The 21,713-nt window shown below is 35.7% G+C and overlaps 1 protein-coding gene across 1 annotated transcript; it reads right to left on the reverse strand.

Moving 5' to 3' along the window:
- Positions 1-16,029: 16,029 nt before the first annotated feature.
- On the reverse strand, positions 16,030-20,721 carry LOC141388185 (uncharacterized). Its single transcript, XM_073958211.1, has 3 exons — positions 19,668-20,721; positions 18,017-19,337; positions 16,030-16,429 (listed from the first exon to the last, which is right to left on the reverse strand). The coding sequence occupies exons 1-3, from the start codon at positions 20,719-20,721 to the stop codon at positions 16,030-16,032; spliced, it is 2,775 nt and encodes a 924-aa protein (XP_073814312.1).
- Between the last annotated feature and the right edge of the window lie 992 nt (positions 20,722-21,713).

Genomic DNA, 21,713 nt, shown 5'->3' on the forward strand with positions numbered 1-21,713 from the left:
AAGCATGGAAATGAAAAAGGGATACATAAAAAATCCGCTATTTCTATTTTTTTCATGTGGCGATTTTTTGTGGTTTTATGGTACACTTGTTGTTGCCGAACGCCTAATGATGTTTTTGATGTTTTAAAAGGGAATTTATGTGCTTTGCTTTGTGGCGAACTCCTAATGATTTCTTGTTGTTCTACAATGGAATTTTTGCCTTGCGTTTTTAAAGACACTTTTAGTGAGAAAATAGAAACATAACCAATTTCTTCTTTAAAGAATTATATTTCACTTTACTGATTATTTTCTGGATTTACACCAATTTATGCCTCTGCATTATACTTTTTAAGCATTTTTTATATTAAGATTAAATTCTCAGCGTTATATGTCGATTTTCAAAGATTTTTCTTATTTTACTACAAATGTCACATCTACGCACATAAAGAAAAATTTTTTGTGTTTTTTTCTCGAAAATTCGCAAAATGATTTTTTTGTGCAGGTACTGCGCAGATTTACTGCAAAAAAATATTTTGTTCGAACGCATGAAGGGTTACCGGCAAACTAGTTTTGTTAGTTTTTCTTTTCTTTTGTTTACCTTCTGTTTTCTCGGTCATTCCTTTGAGAATTGCTCTGATGTGAGTTTTCTCTCCTCGAATGGACCATGTTTTGGAGTCAAGGGATAGGTAGTGGAGTGGATGATGACCAAAGCTGCTGACAATAGCTGAGAGAAGTGGAACTTGGACGTCTCCCCAAGAACATATTCGTAGACTGTATTTTGTAGGGTTTACAGAGTTGTCGAAACGATCTATGTGTAAACCTGCCTTAACCGCCCTTCAGGTCGAAACTCAATTATGGATATGTGCCAATAAAACCAAGTAATTTGTACGTTACAAATGATTTGCTGGTTGCGATTTATTTTAAAGTTCCAGGTGGATTTGCGCTTACCGCTGGGGATACAAAATGAAAGTGAACGAGCTTGGACTAGCGCACATACCAAGTCGTGTAAATATTTGGATATTCATTATTTAAAAATTAAGTATTCAGTATTTTCGAAATTTATGCAAAGGCTTTAAAGCTATAAAAGTAACGATTTTACATACAAATTGTAATTCAAAAATTCATATAATTTTGTTATTTAGGATTTTAGTGTAAATGTAAGTCTAAAGCTTTACTTTAGACACTTAGAATAGGTGGTTTCGTTACCAGAGGTATCTAATCATAGGATATGCCACATTGGCGTAATTCTTTATGAATTTTCTATAGAAGCCATTCATACCTAAAAATGATTTAATTTGTTTTTCAGATTTTGGTAGTTTTAGAGATGTTATAGTAGCTACTTTGTCTGGATTCGGTTTAATTCCCTTATCTGTTAAAATGTGTCCTAAGAAGCGTGTCTCTTTTTGTAGAAAATGGAATTTATCTATTTGTATTTTGAGTTTCGCAGATCTTATTGCCTGGAAAATCAAACGGAGGTTATTTATATGCTCCTTTAGAGAAGTGCTAAATATTAAGACATCGTCCATATAGACGACACAAATTTTGTTTATGAATTCTCGAAATACAGAATTCATCAACCTTTGAAACTTAGACGGAGCATTTTTAAGCCCAAATGGCATTCGAAGAAATTCGTAATGTCCAGTTGGTGTGGAAAATGCTGTATTTTTTCTATCAATTTCCTTGATAGGGATCTGATGAAAGCCTTTAGCCAAATCGATGTTACTAAAATATTGGGCTTTTCCTAACTTGTCAAGTATAATTGATAAGTTAGTTATGGGGAATTTATCACCAATAGTATTTTCATGAAGTTTTCGATAATCGATAACAATTCGCCATTTTTTTATTCCCGAATTGTCCAATTTTTTTGGAACAATCCACAATGGACTATTGCACGGAGAATTGCTTTCTTTAGTAATATTTTTAACATTTCTTTTATTTATTTATTTCCTCATGAATTTGAGGGTATCTATATTTTTTTGAATATACCGGTGCTTCTGTGGTAGTAATTATCTGATGGTATATTTCACTCGTTGCAGTGAGATCGTCGCCATCTTTATCAAATATGTCCTTAAACTCCGATAATATCTTTTTGATATGAGCATTTTCTTCCTCATTTAAATGGGACGAGTATATACTATTAAAAATGTTTTTTGCTTCGATACTTTCAATGTTAATAATTTCGTCGTACAGGATGGGATAAATCTCCTCTTGGAAATACATTTTATTTCGAAAAATTTCAATAAATTTACCCGGTATGTCTATTCTAGCTTTACGAGGTATAAAAAATTTTTTACCAATAATGGCATCATATTTTTCATTAACGAAATCCATAACTCTCCAAATTAATGTTCCTGTTGCGACAAATTGTTTTGGTAAGGGGATAACTATTTCATAATCAATTTTATCAAATCCAGTTAATGTACGAAAAGTTAAAGGCATTTTTAATTTCTATTTGGAGTAAAATTCTTTAAAAATATGTGGTTTTAAAACACTTATGTCCGATCCTGAATCAATTAGGCATTTTATGTTTTGCCTGCCTATTGTCAGGATTACTATGGGCAATCTGCATTGAAAGGCTGGTTTAAAAAAATTACTTGCGGATTGCTTTGACTTTCGTGTTCAACATTTATAATATCCAGTGTGTATTGCGATGACTTTTGAGTATCTACACTCATGTGAGAAGACCTTGTTTGAGTTGATGTAATTCCACTATTCTTATATCTATCATTATAAAAATTTTGATTTGATCGATATTATAATTTCTTACTGCCTTATTATTGTCTTTTGTATTGCTATTAGGTCCTGAAAATTTATTGTTTTTATTTTTAGAATATCTGTGTGTAAAGTGAATGGCTCCTTTGTCATCTAATAGTCCTAACTGTGTATATTTTAGTATTAAGTCTATCATGGTTTCATTGCCATTTAGATGTGCCCTTATTGGACCATCAATTTTTCCTATCATAATATGGATTAAGTCTCTGTCTATACATGATGGTGAGTATATTCCTGGCTTATCATTATCAAAATCATATAACTCTGCCAAATCTGCTTTTTCAAAAACATTAAATAATTCATGTAGATTTTTTACCTTAACAGCTCTAACATGGTTAAAGATATCCGCATACGTTGTTTTAGGTTTTAGGTGTCTCTTCAGGATGTCCTTCATCTTTTCCCACGTTGGGCTGGGTCCTAGTTGCCGGATTAAGTAGCCGTTTTCAACATTAATTTTTTCGTTCGCAATTATTTGTGTGCCATATTTTATTAGCTCAGTTTTGTCGTTGCACAGTGTTATTGTTGATTCCACCGATGCAATAAACTGCATTAAACTTTTATTTTCAAGTGACTTTAATCTTCTAAATTGTTCGATTATATCCCTGGGGGACATAGATAAATTTGAAAGTTCACTAAATTGTTGATGTTGGTGTTGTAATTGTTGTTGGTATAGTTGTTCATTTTGTTGTTGTTGTACAATTTTTTTCTTGCTCTATAATTACTAGGCCGGGGCGATTTGCATGGAAGGAAAAAAGTGTAATCGGGCGCCTAGAGTTTCTGATTCTTGGGATTGTACTGAGCAAAAAAGTCAACTAGACCATATGTCTACGGTGAAAATCGAGCCCCCGGATTTTGACTTGAAGTTTTTTTTCAAGAATTTTTGGATACTTTGGCATATATCAGCCAAACCACTGAGATGTTCTATCCAACACAAAGACAACAATTGTAGCCAAGACAATAATAAAGAACTCTCTAGTACATCGCAAAAGCATTGGAACGCTCCTTCATGCAGTTATGACCTCGAGAAAGTGCACATTTTTCGGAAAATATCGATAAATGACACTGTGCTACAAAATGGGACTAAAATTCAGTGGGTGGAAAATCCTTTTTGAAGATGAAAGCCCTCGGTGAGTGTACTAAGAACCCTAAAGGAAATTTTCACCATAGATCAAATTTCCGAGATATTGCGTGACTAATGGTTTAATTTTGGCCCCTTAATTTGTGAGAAAATAGCTGTATATCTCACTAAAGCGTTATTGTAGCTTCATTTTGATATTACATGTCTTCAGTCAAATCGAATGGTGAATCATTTTGTGGAATATTTCATCCCTCTAACTCCATTCCTTTTATGTCCTTTTCGTCCTTTATTTTTTGAACCGTAGTAAAAGTACCAGAATGCGACATTTTACAGCATCCAAATATTCTACAAAAATGTCGTTCAGAAGATTTTAGGTACGGTTCTCATTGATGACCAATCGATATTTCCCCGTTTTCATGGTCCTTTTTGACATTTACCCGGTTTTTGTTCAGAAAACTATGCTTTGTTTTTATGTATGTTCGTTATTGGTATGTGGTGCTTTTGAAATACTTACCATAAATAGCTCTTGTAATGACGAACACGTTAATAACAAATTTTATTGAAGGATAGATCTGGTTATCTCAATTTTTGAACCGGTTATTCTGATACCAAAACCGATTTTGGAACCGGGTTTAAGTAACCGATTAACCGTATATGTATATCATTAGAAAGCTAATAAAATGGCCAATCAAATGACAGCAAATAGCTGATTACAACTTTGTTGGTTCCGAAGCTAGAAAAAAATGTAAAATATCACTGGGTTGACGTGGTTCAAACTTCTTAGTAATGGGGAATTAATTCATTCTCGATGAACTTTAAGTGCACGATAAAAAAAAAAACAACATAACACAAATTCATCTCACCATTACTCAGAAGTTTTACCTATGGCATAACTGTCTTAATCGACTTTCATCGCCAAAAAGAATTTTTGAAACCAGTGATATTTTACATCAAAATCGGTTTAAGAAAGCGGTTTGTTTGTTCTAGCTCCGGAACCAACAAAGTTGTAATTAGCTACTTCCTGTCATTTGATTGGTCATTTTATTAGCTTTCTAATGATATACATATACGGTTAATCGGTTACTTAAAACCGGTTCCAAAATCGGTTTTGATATCAGAATAACCGGTTCAAAAATTGAGATAACCGGATCTATCCTTCAATAAAATTTGTTATTAACGTGTTCGTCATTACAAGAGCTATTTATGGTAAGTATTTCAAAAGCACCACATACCAATAACGAATATACATAAAAACAAAGCATAGTTTTCTGAACAAAAACCGGGTAAATGTCAAAAAGTACCATGAAAACGGGGAAATATCGATTCGTCATCAATGAGAACCGTACCTAAAATCTTCTGAACAACATTTTTGTAGAATATTTGGATGCTGTAAAATGTCGCATTCTGGTACTTTTACTACGGTTCAAAAAATAAAGGACGAAAAGGACATAAAAGGAATGGAGTTAGAGGGATGAAATATTCCACAAAAAGATTCACCATTCGATTTGACTGAAGACATGTAATATCAAAATGAAGCTACAACAACGCTTTAGTGAGATATAAAGCTATTTTCTCACCAATTAATGGGCCAAAATTAAACCATTAATCACGCAATATCTCGGAAACTTGATCTATGGTGAAAATTTAGGGTTCTTAGTACACTCACCGAGGGCTTTCATCCACCCACTGAATTTGAGTCCCATTTTGTAGCACAGTGTCATTTATCGATATTTTCCGAAAAATGTGCACTTCCTCGAGGCCATAACTGTCTGAAGGAGCGTTCCAATGCTTTTGCGATGTACTAGAGAGTTCTTTATTATTGTCTTGGCTACAATTGTTGTCTTTGTGTTGGACAGAAAATCTCAGTGGTTTGGTTGATATATGTCAAAGTATCCAAAAGTCCTTGAAAAAAAACTTCAAGTCAAAATCCGGGGGCTCGATTTTCACCGTAGACATATGGTCTAGTTGACTTTTTTGCTCAGTGCAATCCCAAGAATCAGAAACTGCAAGCGCCCGTGGTGGTGTTCAAATCGCCCCACTCTATTAATTACTGCTTGCAGTTCATTAATTTTTGTTTGGAGGGCTATCAATGGATCCTCCTTGTCTTGACATTTTCAAGACAATGTTAATTCTATCTTATATTGTTATTATTCACTTAATAATTCCCTCTTTAGAGATTTTTTTTACTTTAGTTATCCTACCGACTGCGCCAGTTAACTTTTTATTTATTGGTCGAACTTATTTTATTCTTAGGAAAAAATTAAAGACCGTAGTTTTGATTCAATATGACTTTATTTGTTTAACTGTTTTCTTTAGAATGATTTTTAATACCATAAAGTCATATTTATTTGTCAATACATATTTTGTATCTGTTGAATCAGCAAAAGCCAGCAGTAGCAACTTTCTATGCATAGCCTTGGCTTTTGGAGTTCAACATACTTAGATCCAATTTCATTTTAAATATTTTTGCACAGTTATGCTGACCTCGTTGTTTGCGGAGGCAATAAAAGAAAAAACCAAAAAGAAAACAAAACAACAGCAGTATCAATTTCGTTATAATAAAAATAATTAATCCTTTATTTAATAATATTGTTCGGAAAACAATATCTGTACCTTTTGTTTACAAAGTTGTTGTGTGGACGAAAATCCAATAGTGGACGAAAATCCAAGTTATTACTTCAATCGACGAAAATCGAATGACCACTCTTTATTTAGCCAAAGAGAGAATAAAAACAAACGATGGACACTGCAAAGTGGCGCCAATTTTTAGTACATTCTCATTAGAATTTGACATCTTTCACTTTGTGCGAAAACACAAAGTTGCACTTCTGCTAAATGGTCAAGTTCTAACGGAAGAAATGAAACATCATAATTTGAGAAGAGAATGAAACTATTCGTAATTAAACATTGCCGGCCACCTTGAAATATCCAGCGATGTTTCAACTTAATTTCTAGTTCTTTAGTTATGAGTACATATTTTACATTAAACGGCGGAACCGTCAATAGTGAGCATTTTAGCAATTTCTTTCCTTTTTGTACATTTCTTATAATATAAATGGCTCGGAAAGCCCATGTGGTCCGGAGGACCCATGCCAATTTCCATTGGCGCTACATCCACTACTACTTAGTACCGAAGCGTTGTTCAACCTCCCGGATAGGAGCGATTCGATACAATAACATTTTTTGGAACTGAAAGAAACGAAAAGTTGTTAAATCTCCCGGATAGGAGCCTCTTCGTTCTATTTCGCCAGAAGGGCGCTACCGATCAGCTAAATTAAAATCAAAAACGAAGAATTGTTAAATATCCCGGATAGGAAAGTCTTCGTTTTATTTCGCCTGAAGGGCGCTATCGACCAGCAAATTCTAAACTCCCGAATAGGAGCCACTACTAAGAATCTGCTTACAACTACATGTGGTTTATAAATATTCGTACATTTTTACTCGTCAGACTAGTAATAGCTGAGAGTAGGTTGTCTTATACAATTTTTCTACTATATGAAAAAAGAAAGAATTTATGTTCATCACGAACAATTCATTTTAATCAGAATGATTAGTTAATTTCTTCGTCGTCCTACAACACCGTGTTACTTTTGCACGAATTGAAGACCACGGTTAACGCACGAAAATACGTTTTATATTAAACGACTAATTTACACGAAGTGCGAGAACTATTCGATCAGAAGAACCACGAAATCGTCCATTTGACTATCGTGTACCAATAACAACTGTATGTCTTTTTGAATATTTCATTCAAATACTATTTCACCTCTAGGAGATAGTATTTGTATAAAAGCATAAATGTGTTCAGTTTTGAAATTGGTAAACGATAGTCAAGGAGATTCAAGATTATGTTGAAGAAGATTTGTAGCAAAGTACTTTGACGTAGTCAATAACACTAAATTCAAAAAACGGCGAATGCTTCACATGAACGTCTGAGAAAATGAATTCAAATATTTCTTTTCCTGTAAGAATTGCATTTCGAACTTTTATCTTCCTCATGATTTGCATATCTCACTACTGCAGAATATACTCTTATACAGTTGAAAGTGGACCAGTAATGATCCAACCGAAAACTGTATTTTGAGCAACCAAAGAACCCAAAATATTAAACTTAATTCCTTGCAAAAGAATTTGCGGATATAGATCAGCACCTATCAAAATGTCTACTGGCCTACAGTCGAATAACTGAGAGTCAGCCAAACGAATATTTGGAAGACACGAATATAATCCCTTACCAATGGGAGTCGAAGGCAAATTTCCTGAAATGCTAGGAACTACCAATGCATTAAGCTTTATGCGAAACATTTCATCGCTTGTGGAACCAATATCAAATGAACAGCACTTGTTGGATCTAGCGGAAATAGTTTGATCAACCCCTGAAATAGTAACCGCTGTTGATGTGGTAGAAATACCAATTTTTTGTTGTAACTCCTCAGTAATGAAGGAAGCTTCGGATGCTGGGTCGATAAGGGCACGAACTGGGTGTGAAACTCCCTGGTGAACGATATTCACCATAGCCGTTCCTAATACGACTTTCCTATTTTCTGCAACGTGGAACACTTGCCTATTTGTTGAAAAGGTACCAGACGAAGAAGAAGAGAGGTCTGGGCTTTGAACTGATACATTTCGCGATACTTTGGGGGTACTTGAATTAGAATTTGACGAAGTCGATTTAGGAGAACCCATATGGAAGGAATTTTCACGATGTAACAGCGTGTGATGTCGCCTGTTACATCTTGAACAGTTATGGTTACTTAGACATTTATGTACTTCATGACCTGGAGTTAGACAATTCATACAACAATGATGACGTCGAAGTGCCGAAAAACGACTATCGATCGAGCATTTTAAGAATTTGGGACAAAATCTTAAGGGATGAACTAAGTTAGGGCACATAATACAAAATCGACCTGAAGAGGTGGATGAGGATTTGGAAAGGCTCAGTTTGGAAAACTTGCTTTCATGTTTATTATTGGATTCAATTCCCCTAATGTCACGAAGACACGTAAGTGTCTGAATTCTTTCTGTAAGAAAGGAATCTAAATCTTTCCATGAAGATAGGATCGATTTATTTTGAACATTTTGTTCCCACAATTGAACAGTGTTTGTGGGTAATCTTTGGATGCAACTGAAAACAAGAATCGGATCCCAATCGTTGGTCGAAACATCATAAATGTCCATAGCAGAAATGCAACTATTTATACCCCGCTGTAATAGTTTCAATCCTGAACATGATTCTATATCAATGACCGGAAGGTCGAACAATAACTTTAATTGGTTATTCACCAGAATTCGTACATTGTCGTACGTCTCCTTCAAAGCATTCCAAGCCAAATTAAAACTCCTATTCGTCAAAGGGAATTTTGAAACCATATCTTTCGCTTCGCCACTAGTTTTCTTCAATAAGTGACATAGCCTTTCTATGTCACTCAAGCGCTTGTTGTCAATAAACAATGCAGAAAAAAGATCCCTAAACTTAGGCCATGAAAGAAAATCGCCATTGAAAATATCAACATCACATGGTGGAAGGTTTAAACTATGGAAAACATTATCATTGTATGAAGCGTATACTTCAGCTGATGATCTAGTTATATTCAAACCTTCAGAAACAGAAAATCTTTCACCAGAAGTGGAAGAAGAATTCATCGACCTAGCTCTATGTTCATCAATTTTCCGATTGATCATTGCAATTGTATTTATATAGGCCTTGAAAGCTACCTGATATTTACACTCTGCTGATGTAATGCCATTGGGATCGGGTTTATCAGCAGTTTTTAGGAAATTAAGACATTCGTCAAACATCTCTTTTACTTTTTTCCACATTACTTTAAATTCGGCTGCCTGAGCTTCAAGAATATAGATATCCAGATCTTCATCTCGGAGAGAAGTGAAGTTGGAATCAAACGTAATTAGAGCATCTGTAGCTCTGATGAATCTGTCTAGAGGAGTAACCGACATAACGATGAAAATCGATATAAAATTTGAATGAAATCGAAAATTTTTCTTTCTAAAGTAGACCAAAACAACCTGACTTGAAGAAGTAGTTCACAATGCACGAAAATGCTATAATATATTAACTTGTCAACTAAAGTTTCTCAAGCCAACGTCGGAAATCAGTGTTGATTTTTCTTAAAATCTGCAAAATTCTAAGTGGTTGTAAAATTTGTATCGAAAAATACACTCTTTTTTATTTTAATGTACCGAAAAATACAATAAAACGTACCAAATTACCAATGTAAACGAAAAATAGTAGAAACATCTGAAAAATTCCAAAAAAATAAACCAACAATTGTGAAAATCGGTATCGAAAAATACCCAACTTTATTTTTAATGTATCGAAAAATACACCAAAATCCAAAAAACTGCAAAATATTCTTTTCCAAGTGTATCGAAAAGTCACTAAATTTTGTTTAGTACATCAAATGTGTCGAAAATACACTATTTTTATTTTATTGTACCGAAAAATACAATAAAAAGAACAAAATTGGCAAGAAACGTAAAGTTTTTATTTTTCGCTGTGTACTGAAGACCTTCAAAAATTTCTCTCAGTGCAATAAATTTCGGCTGTGCGTATCGAATAATACACAAACAAATTATTTCTGAATTGAAAACCAAATGAAAAACCACAAACTTTCCAAAAATTTCAAAAATGGACGAAAATCCTAAAATGTTCAATAATGTTGACCTATTGTAGGGTGCACGGACTGTAAGATGCACACTAATTACCAACAATAACAAGAAAAACAATTATTTTGTAAAAAATAATAGAAAAGAAATTTCATTAAAATATTCAGAATGGACAATAAAACTTTTCACGCACCCCTCGTATATTTACCTTTTGGCGCGGACCTCGTATATTAATAACACGTGTGTGTGTATATCGATCGAACGATCAACAGAACAGATGACTGCAGTGATGGGTTTTGTTGTTACAACTCAACGGATAGTGGCTAGTAGAGTTGTTAGTGTTTTTTCTTCTTTCTTTATTTCTTTTATTTGACAATTTGAATATGCATTGAAGAAACACTAACAACGATATGAATGTTTTTTCTCGAATAGAAAATAATGCCAACAAATACGAATCACTGCACTCTTTAATTAGTTTGAGTACCCGAAAAAGAAATGTAGATATTCTTGGAGAGAACAACAACAACTATAACGTCGCGACGGCGTTGTAGGGCGAATGTTAGCAATAAATTAAACACCTTATTATATTTATTGGAGAACAAAAATTACACTCGCGAATGCTCACTTATTTGACGGTACTCACCTTACTTAAAATAATGAAGTTGTTGATGACAATTAATATGAGGAATGATGATGGTTATTTATGACTTTGTTGGTTGCTGACGGAGTCAGAGCGCCTTTGTAAAACAACGAAAAAACCAATTGCTGTTGCTTCCCAAGTGAAGAGAATCCGAATTTCCTTTTGCTGGAAGCAATGTATTCGGCTCGATTGGACCAATGTTTGCGGAGGCAATAAAAGAAAAAACCAAAAAGAAAACAAAACAACAGCAGTATCAATTTCGTTATAATAAAAATAATTAATCCTTTATTTAATAATATTGTTCGGAAAACAATATCTGTACCTTTTGTTTACAAAGTTGTTGTGTGGACGAAAATCCAATAGTGGACGAAAATCCAAGTTATTACTTCAATCGACGAAAATCGAATGACCACTCTTTATTTAGCCAAAGAGAGAATAAAAACAAACGATGGACACTGCAAAGTGGCGCCAATTTTTAGTACATTCTCATTAGAATTTGACATCTTTCACTTTGTGCGAAAACACAAAGTTGCACTTCTGCTAAATGGTCAAGTTCTAACGGAAGAAATGAAACATCATAATTTGAGAAGAGAATGAAACTATTCGTAATTAAACACTCGTCGTGGTTAGCATAAGTGTGCATATTAGGGTGGTGAGAGTATGTAACCCGCGCGGTAGCCTATTATCGTTATTGTTATAATTGCTTACGCCCCGACCATACATCCCGAGTTTGCCCCGTCCGTCGGCCTTGTAAATTGTGTACCGACCATCACCACACCATGTTGCATAGGACAACACGTGGAAGCAAGTCCCAGAATAAATCTCGGGTGGTAGAGAAGCCTTCAGCATTGGTGGGGCCTCACATTTTGCCAACTTCGGTTTTGCCCATCGGCCGCGTCATGTCTTTGATTGATTCTGCTTTGTCTTCCCTATACATCAATTCTGATAAGAGCTTCCCTTGACCCATGCTCTCAGGTTAGCCAGGTATGCGCGTCATTAATAAAAGAGCTGAAATAGCCCCTAACAAAAGTTAATGATATTGATCACGCGGACGTCTTAATCCCAGTAAAATTAATTGGAAGTAGTGCAATGTGCACTAGTTCATTCACGGCATGTTTTGTTTCAGTTCAAACGGAGTCGTGAAAAAGGTACACCATTCCTCACATTTTAACTCCATTTGCTTCCAATCCAAATAACCACATCCACGTGTCACATTTTAACAACATCCGGATGCAGCTCAACGGAGTCGTGAAAAAGGCACTCCAATTCCTCACAATTTAACAGCATCCACATGCAGTCCAAACGGAGCCGTGAAAAAAACACTCCGTTCGCTACATTTTATTAGCAGTGGTTAGAGATCCCTACAGTACATAAATCAGCTTGTACATCTCGCAGGCAGCGGGACAAGTTCATTAAAAAAATTTATGTAAATTAAAAATCTATGGAAGAAAAAATAACTGAATTAAATGCTCATATAAAACTGAACATGCGTTACTATTTATATACAGTCGAAATCGCTTATAATGTGGTCGTTTATTACGTCATATCACTTACGACCAAATCCCAAAGTACGGAATTTCTGCCCTTTATATTCCACACAAATAAATATCGCTTATAGCGTCATATCGGTGGTAACGTCGTATTTTTATGAAATATTTGAATTTTGCTATCGGTTATAACGTCGAACCATACGAGAAAGAAACATTTTTCCCAATATTTTGCTGTTTTTTTTTTTTAAATCAAACAACATCAAACCACCAAACATATACACAACATGTTCGAAGATGGGGTTAGTCAACTGAATTACGACTGCCATTTGACTTTTGTCTCCATTCCCATTTCTCCCAACACTTAGAAGATATTGATGAATTAGTTGCCATCGATGCTATGTATAATGACAACGACATAATATTGGAAGTTTTAGATGAAAGTATAATGACGACATACTATTGGAAGTTTTATCTGAAAGCAATTCTAATGAAGAAATTGAGGATACTACATAACCAGAATTTCAATTACCGCCAGTGTTAGAGATATGCCTAACAGTAGAAACTCTTTAAAAATTTATTTACTCAGAAGATGTTACAACATATGTAGAATGTGTTTTGGAAACCCTTTCAAACCTTAGATCTGAGTTAAATTTAAACTTATGAATTCCAAGAAAGCCAACACAGATTATCTATATTAATAAAAGAGTAAAGTGATTGACTGACTGATTCATCAACGCCCAGACCAAATGGCTGAAGCTGAATCTTGAAATTTTGGGTGAGGGTCAGTGTTGGTCCGAAGGTGTCAGATAAGGCTGGGTTTTTTCGGAAATTCGAACTAGAACGGTACGAAAAGTAGTAAACGGTACTTAATATGGTACTCTTTGTTTTAGGCAAACGGGAAGAGTTACAATTCTGAAATTTGGAACGAGAGGCACTAATAGAGTGTAGGATAGATGTACAACAGGGGTTTTAGAAATGCGAAATAGAAGTGTACAAAAAGTACTAAACTTGGTACTATTTTGTATTATGTGAACGGATAGAGCTGGAATCTTCAAATTTGAAATGAGAATCAAGAAAGGGAAGTAGGGCTGATATAAGAGGTGGTTTTGAAAATGTGTACGAAAAGTACTAAAATGTACTAAATTTGGTACAAATTCGATTTGGATGAACGGATAGAGCTGGAATCCTAAACTTTGGAATAAAGATTACTGTTGGAGTGTAGGTTTGAGATATGGAGGTAGTTTTGGAAAGTCATACATATGGATACGAATAGTACTATATTTGGTACAATTTGGATTTTGGTGAACGGATAAACCTGGAATCCTAAAATTTGGAAAAAAGATTACTGTTGGAGTATGGGATTGGGATGTGGAAATAGGTTGGAAATTCGTACTTAGGTGTACGAAAACTACAAAATGGTACTAAATTTAGTACAATTTGTTTTGGGTGAAAGGATAAAGATGGAGTCCTGAAATATCGAATTAAAAATATTGTTGGAGTGTAGTATCGAGGTTGTTTTGGAAATTCATACTTATGAGTACGAAAAGTACTAATTGGTACTAAATTTGGTACAATTTGGATTTGGTTGGACGGATAAAGATGGGTTCCTGGAATTTCGAATTAAGATTATTGTTGGAGTCTAGGGATGAGGTAGTTTTGGAAATTCATTCTTACGTATACGAATAGTACTAAAAGGTACTAAATATGGTACCCTTTGTATTAGGCAAACGGGAAGGCCTAAAATTGTGAAATTTGGAATGAGGATCACTGATGATGGGTTAGAAAGATTTACCAAGGGGTTTTTGAAAATTCGACCTCTGAGTGTACGAAAAGTTACTAAATTTAGTACCAATTGTATATATTGAACGGATATAGCTAGAATCTTGAAATTTGGTACAGGAATAAAGGTTGGGGAGTGGCGATGATATAAGGAAATGGCTTCGGAATTTTTTTTAATATGTACTATATGGTACTAAATTTGGTACAATTTACATTTGGATGAACGGATAGAGCTGGAAAATGGTACTAAATTTGGTACAAATTGGATTTGGATCAACAGATAAAGCTGGAATACTAAAATTTGACATTATGATTACTCTACAGAATTTACATATGCAGGTAGGTTTCGAAATTCGTACTTATGTGTACTAAATTGTACTAAATTTGGTACAATAGTTCTGTTGGAGTACAGGATAGATGTATGGAGTTAGTTTGGGAATTTCATACTTATGTATACTGTAAGTACTAAATGGTACTAAATTTGGTACAAATTTGATTCGATTGAACAGATATAGCTGAAATCCTTAAAACTTGAACTGAAAGGGAGGTGATGATGTGAAACCCCGCAATAGAAATGAATTAGCAAACATCTACTATCAGCAGTAGGAAAGAAATATCACCTCAGGAAATGATTCGTAATACCATAGAAAAGAAAGGAGAACGTTTGCTGCAGTATGTGAAGTTCTCTAGGAGGAAAAGGCTTACCAGTAGGATTGGTTGTTAAATCGCAAGTGTCTTTTTATTTCATTATAAGGTGCCTTGTAGCATAAGAATTTTAATAATATGACAGTTTTTTCTTATTTAACGAATAGTTGGCAGAGCCACCTACAGTTTAAGATTATAACTAGAACTACACAGAGAAATATTTGTGCTTAGGAATGAACATTTCGGCCCCCTTGATGGGCACCATCAACTTAGAGTAAATAATAATTCATAGTAAGAAAAATTCATTGATCTTAATTAGTTTATAAATTCAATGTTAAATATGTTTTAATATCAGATAGTTTTATGAATGCATCAGGTTTTAGGTTTGACAATTTCCGGAGATTAACCACCCCAAAGTAGAGTTTTGCGCCATCAAGATTCCATCAACATTATGTATGATTCCGGTCAAGATTATCTTAGAGTAAAGGTCAGCCCCTAAGATCATGGATATGGGACCACTCTCATGGAACGTAGGATCCGCTAGGACAAGATTGGTGAATTTGTCTTTGAAAGATCTCGTAATCGATCGTATAGGGGTCTTCATAGATATACGTTTATCCACGCGGACGACTGCTTTGATGCTGATGTGATTGTCGGAGTGTGAACGAATATCCAAAAGGCACATTACGGAGTCTCCAGCATGGTTGGTTGGAATAGAAAGTTCGTCGATCGTTTTTTGAGAAACTCTGCTGACTGTAGCACCGGTGTCGACTAGGATTCTTATAGGATGAGAACGTCCTTTGTAGGCTATTTTGGCAGAAGCAGTTGGTAATATGGTCACGGTTTGTTGCGAAAGGGTAATGCTGGCTATGGATAATGAAGCAGTCGATGTAGAAACTTTGGAGTCTTTCACAAGATCGTGAAGTAACGTATGGTGCTGAAGATGACAGATATGGCATCCCCCGGTGGAAAAACAACGCTTCTGAGAATGATCGTGAGCTAGACAGTTTCGGCAGTATTTAAACTTCTTGACAACTTTCTGTCGTCCTTTTGCGTCCATGGATAAAAATGCGCTGCATCTGCGAAGTGGATGGATATTGGAACATAAACGACATTTGTAAAGTTGAAGTTGGTGCCATTATCGGAGTAAATGCTGAGGGGGCAACCTCGTCTGGAGACGAATCTTTGGAAGGCAGCCAGAAAGGAGCTGGAGGACAAGGATGAGGTGGCTTCCAAATGTATGGCTTTTGTTGTGAAACACACAAAAACACATACGTATCCCTTTGTAACTTTACTCCCCCTTCCGACAAAGCTAAGCAGATCAAACGGTCCTGCAAAGTCAATGCCTGTTGTATGGAATGGCCGGTGGAACGTCGTGCGTTCAGGAGGAAGTGCTGCCATAAGCTGTGTTTGGATTCGCTTCTTGTGCAAGACACATATTTTGCATTTATTTATAACAGACTTGACTAATTTTCTTAACATGGGTATCCAAAATTGTGTTCGGACAAGATTAGCCACCAACTGGTTACCACCACGCAAAGAAATCTCGTGAGTAAATCGTACTAAAAGTTGGCTGTAGTTGCAGTTATAAGGAAGGATTATGGGACATTTTTCGTTATAACTCAGTATTGGAGAATGTGTAAGCCGGCCTGCTGAGCGAATTATACCGTCTTGATCTAAGAATGGGTTTAGATTAAGAATGGATGAGGATTTGGATAGTGTCGACTTCTCCACTAACACCTTATACTCGTCCGCGAAAGCCCTTCTCTGAGCTAGTGTTATGAGAAGGTTGTTAGCAGCCGACACCTCAGTGGGAGTTAGAATGAGAGAGGAGTAATTGTACTCAGATCGATACTTTTGAACTGTCCTATGTATGAATCTGAGAACATAGCAGAATGCCTTGATTGCTCGACTATACGAGGAAATATCTTTCAGGACGTCTACTTTTTCCTCGAGCATTGTCATATTTACGCTTATAGCTTTACTTTCTAAGTCAGTATTATAGGTGGGATCTTCAGAAGTTGGCCAGTACTGCTGAAGCCAATGGGGTCCATGCCACCAAAGCGAACAATGTTTGAGATCTTGGGGTAAAACACCTCGTGTTGCTAAATCTGATGGATTTGATTTGGACTCGACATGAAACCAGTTATTTACACCCACTTTATTTGAGATGATAGAAACTCTGTTAGCAACGAACACTTTCCAATTACATGGAGGTTTACGAAGCCAAGCAAGAACTATTGTAGAATCACACCATTTAAACAGCTCAAACTTGGTAACTTTAACGCAGGAAGAATAGCTTGGAGAGTTTCTGCCATAAGAGTGGCTCCGCATAATTCCAGTTTAGGAATGGAGAGTGTCTTCACTGGAGATACCCTAGATTTTGAAGCTAAAAGGTTAACACAAAAGGAGTTATTGTCCATGTGTATCCTAATATAGATGGCAGTAGCATAGGCATTTTCAGATGCATCACAAAATGCATGAACCTGTATACGACAGGTGGGAGAGAACGAAATCCATCTTGGTATTTGTATGGAGTCTATGACTGAGTAGTTATTCACAAATGTTACCCAATCCTGTAAACAGTCATCCGGAATTGATTCATCCCAACCCACATTTGATAGCCATATTCGTCTCATAAGGATTTTTGCTAGAATGACAATGGGCGCTAACCACCCAGCAGGGTCGAATATTTTCGCTATTTCAGACAGAATTTTTCTTTTGGTATGCGTTGCACTGTGTGTTAGGCTTTTTGAAACGAAGACAAAACTATCAGACTTGGCATTCCACCGGACGCCTAGGGTTTTAGTCTGACTGCTGTCTTCAAAACAGAGGAAATTTTCTTTCAAAAGATGGTCTTTCGGAAGATCTTGGAGAAGGACTGTAGAGTTGGAGGTCCACTTTCGTAGAGGAAAACCAGCACCATTTAGTGCGGATATCAGCTCGTTTCTTGCCTTGATAGCAGATTTGATATCGTGACTCCCAGCAAGAACATCATCTACATACATGGACGTTTTTATTATCTCACTGGCTATAGGAAATGAATCTCTACAATCTTCGGCTAGTTGAAGAAGTGTTCGTATAGCTAAATATGGAGCCGCATTAACTCCAAACGTCACAGTCTTCAGTTCAAAATCTTCGACTTCAGCGGACGGGTTGGAACGAAAGAGGATTCTTTGATAGCAGGTATCTGCTGGATTGACAACGATTTGTCTGTACATCTTTTCGATGTCAGCGCTAAATACATAGCGAAACAATCGCCACCTCAATAGAAGGATTATAATATCGTTCTGTAAAGCCGGACCCGTGTGTAAGATGTCATTCAAAGACAACCCTGAGGAAGTTGGGCACGAGGCATTAAACACTACCCTGATCTTAGTGGTAGTGCTCTCCGGCTTTATCACCGCATGGTGTGGAAAATAATAGTGAGTGAGGCGTTTTTGTTGTGTTGGAGCTGTTACCCGTTCCATATGGCCTAGCTTCAAATACTCGCTTAATACCGAATCATATGTGGCTTTCTGATCAAAATGTTTCATAAGGCGAGACTCATTTCTTATGAACTGACCATATGCAATAGCCCTGGATTGACCTAATATGTGATCGGATCTTGGCTCCTTGAAGGGAAGAGATACGACATATCTCCCGTCCTCATTTCTTTTGGTGGTTTTTGAGTATAGTTTTTCGCAAAACTCATCTGAAGCGGACTTAATAGTTGTTTTAGGCATATCTTCTACCTCCCAAAAACGCTTTAGCAGTTTTTCTAAATTGTCTGCTTCGGAAAAGGCGATGGTTGTGGAAAAGGATGACACCGGTGGAATTGTTGGAACAGGCCCGGTAATTATCCACCCGAAGATGGTTTCCTGAGCAATGAGCGAACCACATATATTACGCTGTACATTTTCTAATAGGATTTGATTGAAAATGTCGGCACCAATTAACATGTCAACTCGATCACTCTTGTTGAATTTTGGATCTGCCCATTGGAGCTTTGGAAGATCTATGAACATGTTCTCAGTAATGGATTTACTAGGAAGGTTCCCCGATAGTTGAGGAACAACAAGTGCGTTTATGTTGACTTTCGATTCGGAGTTGAATCGGGAGCATATTGAAAATGAGACTAGTTTTTTAGACTTTGCGGAGGTGACACCGTTCAAACCAGATATTTCTGCCTCAATTTGTCGGAAGGGAAGTTTAAGCCGATGGAAAATCTTTTCAGAGACAAAAGTTCCCTGAGACCCGGAATCAATTAAAGCCCGGACGAAATAGGTCAGGCCTTGGAATTGTATTTGAACTACAGCTGTACCAAGCAGAATATTTTTTGAATGGCCTGCAAAACAAGACTGTACGTTATCTTTGAAAGAATTGTGTCGAGGTGGAATGACAGAGACAGAAGGTAACTGTTGTGACGGTATATCAGTGGACTGTATTATATTGGAAGTTTGGTTTATCAATTGTGGAACATCACCTTTGTGTAAGAGAGAATTATGTCTCTTATTGCATGTAGCGCAATTGTGAGAGCTTTTGCAATGCTTTACGGAGTGCGCTCGAGCAAAACAATTAAAGCATAAATTGAGGTTGCGAATGCATGCGCTTCTTTCGTCAACAGTCATAGCCAAAAACTTCGGACATTTGCGTATAGTGTGATTTTCATTTTTACATAAGTTACACAATGGATTTGAATCGTTGACTTGAGCATGGTTACTGTTAATTTTTCTATAATTTGTATCTGTACGTTGATTTTTGGGTATGACAGTGGACGCTGAACTCTTCGAATTATTTCCAGGTTTATTAATTTCATTCACTGTTTCCAGGGTTTGGAATCTACCCGAAAGGAACGTGTTAAGATCAGACCATTTTGGAATATCTTTCTTGACTTGGATGGATTGTTCCCACAATGAAAGCGTTGTTCGAGGTAACCTGGTAGAACATATAAAAACAAATATGGCATCCCAGCTTGAGATGTCAATATCATATAGTTTTAATGACGAAATACAAGAATTTATCTCACGTTGGAGATGTTTGATTTCTTCACTTGATTCGGACGTTACGGGAGAAAGATTAAAGAGAATGCGTAGTTGACTATGTACCAACATGCGTTTGTTTTCAAAACGTTCTTTCAAATTCCTCCAGGCTACGTCGAATCCACTATTGGTTAAAGGGCATTTTTGAACTATATCAAAAGCCTCTCCTTCTGTTTTCTTTCTTAAATGAAATAACTTCTGTACTTTAGATAAATCGGAATTTTGAATATAGATCGCAGAGAACATATCTCTGAAGGAGGGCCAGGAGAGATAGTCGCCCTTAAAGGACTCGGTGTCACACGGTGCCAAATGGAAATTTGATGACGTATGTTTAACCTGAGTATTTGTTGGAGTATTAGTTCTGTCGTGGATACTAGCACTGATTTTGGATACAATTTTTACATACGTTTCGTACGAGGAATGATATCTGGAATTGATACTATCAATATCTGGATTCCCCTCTTCAGAATCATCCTCTTTTCCCTCTGCTTTGGGATCACTAGTTTCCTTGCTAAGTTCATCAACACATTTTTCATAAAGTGATTTTTTTGACGCCCATATGCATTTTAGTTCATCCCTATGAATTTCTAAAGCATACACTGTAGACTCCGCTATAATAGAGTCAGCGAGTTCCTGGCCAAACTGTACTAATTTCACATTTGCCCTGACAAACTTGTCCAGCGAAGACATATTGAAGAAGTTTGATGGAAATTTGTACTAAGAGTTTACTTAAAATACAACTATTTGTTTTGATGGTTCCCACGATTTAAATTCTTGAGGACAAATTGCTTTTGTTAACACTTTAGAACAAGAATTTTTTTTATCAACAAAACCCAATAGTTAATTATATATGTAGATTACTCAGACATAATACCGAGATTTTATGTAAGCATACATTATTATGACAAAGCAAAAGGAGAAGCGAGAAACAGATTTAAATGTGAAGTCGAATTCAAAGCAACAATATGTAAATAAAATAAAGTGAAAAAGAGGAATTGATGGAAGCTGTTCAATTTGTTACTGTTTCAATTCCACTATGATGTTTGCTAATTACCAGAGAGTGTGTAAAATCATTTAACATATATTCTCCTTCTTCTTCTCGTTTTTGTTTTTGACTAAAGAGAGATTGGAAAGAGTTTAATACATAAACTGTAATGGAATCTTATGATTGGAAGTATTTAAATTTGAGATTCTCTAATCGTTGTCTCTCTTTTAATGCGACTCTCGTGAGAAGTCAGAGAAGGTAAATGATGGAAATAATGACAACTAAATATTGGATGAAATGGAAAGGTACATACCAAGTACAACAAATAATTTTTGTTGCAGAATAGCGGATTATCCAATACGTTTGTTGTTTTTGCTCTCAGATTATGTACTTTGGCAAATTGCACTTCTATGTGGTTTTGAGGTTATGATAATTACTTTTTACCAGTAAAATACGAGATATATCTTTTTTAGCACATTTACATATTTTTGAACTGCATTTACATTTTTTCTTTATCACAAATAACTGATCTTGCCTTTTTACTGTATGCTCTGCAAACTTAAAGTACGCACATTCGATTTATTTCTTTTTCACAACCACTATTCTTTTCGCAATAAGGAATTTATTTTGTTATTTTGAACGGACGTAAATCTTGTTCGGTAGAAAATTTCGGAATAACTATTTTTGGACCGCTTTG

Source organism: Musca autumnalis, unplaced genomic scaffold, assembly GCF_047663935.1.
Source record: "Musca autumnalis isolate F117 unplaced genomic scaffold, ASM4766393v1 scaffold_7, whole genome shotgun sequence".
In the NCBI taxonomy this organism is placed as follows: domain Eukaryota; kingdom Metazoa; phylum Arthropoda; class Insecta; order Diptera; family Muscidae; genus Musca; species Musca autumnalis.

Bases quoted from the DNA above. Each gene is read 5' to 3' on its own strand.
- LOC141388185 (XM_073958211.1), bottom strand. From the start codon at position 20,721: ATGTCTTCGCTGGACAAGTTTGTCAGGGCAAATGTGAAATTAGTACAG. The intron at 19,338-19,667 runs GTAAAAATGAAA...CTTGTTTTGCAG, and splicing joins AAATCCATTGTGTAACTTAT to GCCATTCAAAAAATATTCTG. The intron at 16,430-18,016 runs GTATGTAGATGA...TTGCACAAGAAG, and splicing joins GAGATAATAAAAACGTCCAT to CGAATCCAAACACAGCTTAT.